Here is a 6,187-nt window from a genome sequence, read left to right as displayed (position 1 = left end):
GACCTAGACAGCAGACACCCCTGCACGCCTAGGCCACATGGCATGGCCCACTGCACAGACCTAGACAGCAGACACCCCTGCACGCCTAGGCCACACGGCATGGCCCACTGCACAGACCTAGACAGCAGACACCCCTGCACGCCTAGGCCACATGGCATGGCCCACTGTATAGACCTAGACAGCAGACACCCCTGCACACCTAGGCCACATGGCATGGCCCACTGAGCCCAGGTTATGAACTGGCACAGCATGGAACTGTACTGAATACTGCAACTGGAACACAACAGTATTTGTGCATCTAAACATAGAAAATGTACAGTAAAAACACAACTTAAAAAAAAAGTTACAAAAAAACTATGGCTTTATGGAATTAGTGTCATATATGTGGCTCGTTGTTAACCAAAACACTGTTATGCAGTACATGAATGTAACCCGGTTTTCAAATGGGCTGAGGATATGAATAGATATTTCTCCAAAGAAAATCTACAAATGGCCAATAAGAAAATGGAAAGATGCTCAAAACCACTACCCATCAGGGAAGTACAAATCCAAACCACAATGAAATAGCACTTAGGACCCACTAGGATGGCCATCAACAAGTCCGGCCTAGCACAGAGGCTCACACCTGTAATCCCAGCACACTGGGAGGCCGAGGCGGGCAGATCACCTGGGGTCAGGAGTTCGAGACCAGTCTGGCCAACATTGTGAAACCCCATCTCTACTAAAATTACAAATTAGCCACCAGGTGAGGTGGTGCCTGTAGTCCCAGCTACTTGAGGGGCTGAAGCAGGACGATCACTTGAGCCAGGAGGACGAGGCTGCAGTGGGCTGAGATCTCGCCACTGTACCCCAGCCTGGGTGACAAAGACCGACCCTGTTTCAAAATAAATATATAAGACAAAGTAAGGCTCTGTCTCAAACAAACAAACAAAGTGAATGGATAAACAAAATATGGCTGATCCTTCTGTTCTGCAGTGAGCAGCTCTGTGCAAACCTACCCATAAAGGCTGGGAAGCTGGGAAGCTGAAGAAAGAGGCTGAACAATCCAGTTCTCAGACAGAAATGTTTAAGGCTTACAGACAGAAGTCATATCTTGGGCAGCCTAGACAGACGATGCATCCCTGCAATGTTACCCCCAGGTGGGGCTTCTATACCACAGGGAAGGATTATTGAAGTCAACCCCTCAGGGAAAAGCAAGAATGCTCTGTGAATCTAACCGCTGGATGTAAGGTGGAAAATTTGTTTTTTTTGTTTTGAGATGGGGTCTCACTGTCACCCAAGCTGGAATGTAGTGGTGTTATCACAGCTCACTGCAACCTCTGCCTTCCAGGCTCAAGCAATCCCACCTCAGCCTCATGAGTAGCTGGGACCACAGGCATGCATCACCATGCCTGACTAATTTTTTTTGTGTGTGGAGATAGGGTTTCACCAGGCTGGTCTCGAGCTCCTGAGCTCAGATGATCTGCCTGCCTTGGCCTGTCAGTGCTGAGATTACAGGCATGAGCCACTGTGCCCGGCCTCAAGGTTGTTTTGACCTAAGAGTGGGATTTAAGGTAACAGCAGATAAATGGGAAATCTCAGCAGGCATTCTTGGAGCAGGGTTAACGGGATGTCACCCACGGGAGAGGTGCGTCAGCTTCCACACCTTCTGTGAGCGTCAGTCGGCCATAAGGAGCAGGGGTGTGCTGATACAGCCCCCACACCTGTGAGCGTCAGTCGGCCATAAGGAGCAGGGGTGTGCTGATATGTGCTACAACACAGATGAGCCTCAGAAACATTCTGCTCAGCCAAGGAAGCCAGACACAAAGGGCCACACACTATATGATTCTGTTTATATTAAATATGCAAAAAAGGCAAATCCATGAACAGAAAATGGATTCGTGGTTGCCACGGGCAGGGGACATGGAGGGAAGGTGCATACACACTTGCCATCTGTACTGAACGCTGAAGCTGTAACACAATAGTTTGGAGCCGCAGGCAAGGGCCGCTAGGAACAAAGCCTGGACAGCCCCAGGTACGCTCCGTCCATCCTTCTGGCCCACACGCAACACCTCAGGAACTGCTCTGCCCTGAGAATCCCTCTCAGATGGAGAGAGGCCCGGCATCTGCTAGGCCATTTGTGCCATGCTTCACACCTGCTCACCATGAATACCAGGTGACAGAACAGAAAAACAACGTTGTTGCCATTATTTATTTATTTATTTTTTGAGACGGGTCTTGCTGTTGTCCAGTCAGCTAACTGCAACCTCTGCCTCCTGGGTTCAAGCAATCCTACTGCCTCAGCCTCCCAAGTAGCTGTGCCTACAGGTGCACGCCACCACGCCCAGCTAATTTTTGTACTGTTAGTAGAGATGGGGTTTTACCATGTTGGGCAGGCTGCTCTCGAACTCCTGACCTCAGGGGATCCACCCACCTCAGCCTCCCAAAGTGCTGGAATTACAGGTGTGAGCCACCACTCCTGGCCCAAAGTTGTTGCTCTTAACAAGTCTATACACATAAAGAAACAACCGATTAAGGAAGCTTGCCTTTATTTTATACTGACTTAGATTTGCTATGTGATATGCTTGAGTGTACTTTGCATAACACAACTGGAGTGAGAGAAAAATGTATTCTTAGAGCTGCCATGATTCCAAGTAAGGCCTCATTGGTGTGTGATGGTTAATACTGAGTGTCGGCTGGACTGGTTTGAAGGATGCAAAATATTGATCCTGGGTGTGTGTCTGTGAGGGTGTTACCAAAGGAGATTCACATTTGGTTCTGGGCTGGGAAAGGCAGATCCACCCTTAATCTGGGTGGGCACCATCTAATCGGTGGCCAGCAAGGCCAGAAACTCCCCTTTGTATATATCCTATTAGTTCTGTTCCTCTAGGGAACCCTAATACAGTGTGTGCTGCTAACCTTTGGTGGAAATCCATCAGAGCGTTGACAAGAATGGTACACGCAGCCTCCAGGTCTCCGTCACAGCCTCCTGAAGCAGAGGACTCAGGGAGAAAGTGCTCATAGATCGCCCACTGGTGGAAGTCCTGCCTGCAACAGCAAACACTGACATCAATTCTGAGAAATGCTTCGTGACCAGCAGTTCCCCATAACAGGGAGTAGGCCCACAGTAAGGCACACACAGCACTAGTGAGAGCTGGGTTGAGACTGGCGGCTCGGGACCTCGGAGTAGGAATGAGACCTCACTGTCTGCAGGGTGGGGTGCCTGGGGCTGTGGGAAAGGCCTGGTCTCAGGAGTGGCCTTTGTGAACCGCCCCCCTTCCACTGATCAAAGGCCACTCAGGATGACATCCCACTGGGTAACTGCTGGCCACACAGCGGATGAGCTTGGGGAACAGAACAGACAAGCACAAAAATGTAGGCTGTAAAGTCACCTGAGGGCACCTGAGCTACTCACAGGCCCACCAGCAGGGGATGGTGAAGCAACCTGCGTCCAGACTGTGGGCTCTGTGCATATGGACGGGAAAGGGCTCCAGGACACACTCACTCAAAACCGTGGTGGCTACACCTATAATCCCAGCACTGTGAGAGGAGGCCAAGGTGGGAAAATCGCTGGCACCCAGGAGTTTGACATCAGCATGAGCAACATAGGGAGACCCCATTCCTACCAAAAATAAAAAATTAGCTGGGCATAGTGGTGCCCGCCTGTGGTCCCAGCTACTCAGGACGCTGAGGCAGGTGGATCGCTTGAGCTCTGGAGAGGGAGGCTGCAGTGAGCCATGACTGCAACACTGTACACCAGCCCGGCCAACAGGGTGAGACCCTGTCTCAAACAAACAAACAAATCTGCAGTGCACAGAACCATCAATACTGCAATCCATTTACACAGAAAGAGCCACAACCAGGAAAATGCAACCATGCAAATGTGAGTGCTAAGGGGTGTGTGCTCTACCCACACTGTCTGGAACTGGCACAGAATGTATCTAAGTATCACTTAAGTAATTGAGAAAAGAAAGAAAATCCCAGGAACACATCTCAACACAACTTCCACGTAGCAGTGACTTGACTGGTAAGGAGAGGTCCTCACGACCCCACGTACCAGACCAATGCCTCCCTCTGACCTCCTTCTTAGATTCCACCCTGGAGAGGAGCCAGGAGGAGAAACAGGAGTGTGTGAAGGAAGCACCTGCAGAGCAGGCTTGGCACAAGCCTGAATCATTGGCATCCGTTTTGCCGCAGGCAGCAGCGACTTGTTCTTTTTGTGGCCCCTGTTTTCCTTTTCCTGTTACTTCTATTGGTTTCATCCAGAATCTGATGCCAGGATCCAGGTGCAGGAGACAGTGCTGCACGTGCCTGGAGGGCCCCTGATGGCCAAAAGGACGAGGAACACAGGGTGGCTGATGCCAGCCCTCTCCTGAGCCTGGGTGTGGCAGGCACCCCGAGGCTCATGTACCCAGCAGGATGCCCCATGTCTGCAGTGACCACATTCCCCTCTCCCTGACCTCCACACCCTCAAACCCAAGGGCCTCTGGGCTCCCTACTCCTATGCCCAGAACAGCACAACTGACCTCTCAAATGGTCTCAGTCTCAGCCCTGGGACCTACAGGGGTCAGTGCTTCATTTACCCACCTCCTGGTGCCCCCATGTCAAGGCCGGCACCTCTCCTCAAAGTCTGCGCCACCCGCTCCACACCAGCCTCTATTCCTGCCTGGTCACTTCCTCTCCCACGGCCCTGCTGTCTGCTATCTCCAGAGCTCATTCCTACCTTTAATCTACTTCTGTGTCTACCTGCGTGTTGCCAGGGCCTGGACACAGGTGTACATCTCCTGGAGAGCAGCCACAGCCCAGCCAGGGCAGGGTGAAGTCTAAGTGGGTGCCCTCGATGTGCCACATCTGCCCTCGTCAATACACAGGTGCCATATGAGCAGCCTTGTCTCTTTCCTTCTATACTCCCCGCTTCTAGAACACTCTAGAAGTGTCTACCACACGGTAGGAGCTCAGTAAATGTTTCTTAAATAAAGGAATAACAATTGAAATTGAGCAACCCTCCCGGGTCCCCCCACCACGTGGAAACTTTTCTTTCAATTTCGCTTTAATACATCTTGACACCAAAAAAAAACAAAAAAACAAAACAAAAAAAATTGTGCTCAAAGATTAACAGTTTAACAAAACATTAAATTGAGGATAAAATGTCAAAACATAGGCTTTAAGACAATGTAGAAAACTGTGTAACATTTTAAAGGGAAGCTCCTTTTTCTTTTGGGATAGGATCTCACTCTGCTGCCCAGGCTAAAGTGCAGTGGTGTGATCTCAGCTCACCGCACCCTCTGCTTCCAGGCTCAAGCAGTGTTCCTGCTCCGCCTCCCAGGTGGCTGTGATGACTGGCATGTGCCGCACACCTGGCTAATTCCTTTTCTATTTTTTGTAGAGATGGAGTTTCCCCGTGTTGCCCAGGATGACCTCAAACTCCTGGATTCAAGAGATCCTCCTGCCTCAGCCTCCCAAAGTGCTGGGATTATAGGTGTGAGCCATCACGCCCGGACAGGGTAGCTCTTTTCAACACATACCGTTCAGTATCTGAAAGAGCATCAGCTTCAGGTTGAATTTCCAGCTCCAGGTGTAACCAGTCTTGGTAAGTTAACTGAGAGAAAGGGAGCAATTCAATACAATGAGGACAGAACACGCAATCCACCCACAGGTTTATAAAACAGTTTGTCATTTCATCTCATACGCAGCCCTCCGTGTCCCTGTGTTATAATGAAATTGCAGCTGAGAGTTCCACAGGAAAGAAACTTTAGTTTTGTCAAGAATTGTTTCTTACAAGATTTCCCTAGCACAAAGATGTTAGCACTGTAATCCTTTATTTCCAAGTATAAAAGGGCTATTTTAGTCTAGGCAACATAGTAAGACTCCATCTCATTTAAAAATTGCCTCGGTACGGTGGCTCATGCCTGTAATCCCACACTTTGGGAGGCTGAGGCCAGCAGATTGCTTTGAGCCTAGGCAACATGGCAAGACCCTGTCTCTACAAAAGATTTAAAAATCAGCCAGGCATGGTGGCACGTATGTGTGGTCCCAGCCTCTTGGGAGGCTGAGGCGGGAGGATTGCTTGAGCCCAGGAGGTCAAGGCTGCAGTAAGCAACAGAGTGAGAACTATCTATAAAAAGGAGAAAAAAAAAAAAGAAAAAACAACAACATTCTACAGCTATTCACAGTAGCATACCTTCATTTATTTTTGGAAACAGGGTCT

General features: G+C 49.7%; 1 protein-coding gene across 1 annotated transcript in view; it reads right to left on the bottom strand.

Moving 5' to 3' along the window:
* The window catches only part of FANCA (Fanconi anemia, complementation group A), a 77,381-nt gene that overhangs the window by 16,219 nt on the left and 54,975 nt on the right, over window positions 1–6,187 (bottom strand). The window contains exons 26-27 of the mRNA XM_011927977.1: window positions 5,505–5,578; window positions 2,899–3,027 (exon numbers count right to left, since the gene is read on the bottom strand). Of these exons, the coding sequence (XP_011783367.1) occupies window positions 2,899–3,027; window positions 5,505–5,578 (203 nt within the window). The remainder of the gene's footprint in view (window positions 1–2,898; window positions 3,028–5,504; window positions 5,579–6,187) is intronic.

The sequence above is a fragment of the Colobus angolensis genome, unplaced genomic scaffold, assembly GCF_000951035.1.
Source record: "Colobus angolensis palliatus isolate OR3802 unplaced genomic scaffold, Cang.pa_1.0 Scaffold76, whole genome shotgun sequence".
Taxonomy (NCBI): Eukaryota; Metazoa; Chordata; class Mammalia; order Primates; family Cercopithecidae; genus Colobus; species Colobus angolensis.
This window is presented reverse-complemented; position numbering and strand designations above follow the sequence as displayed.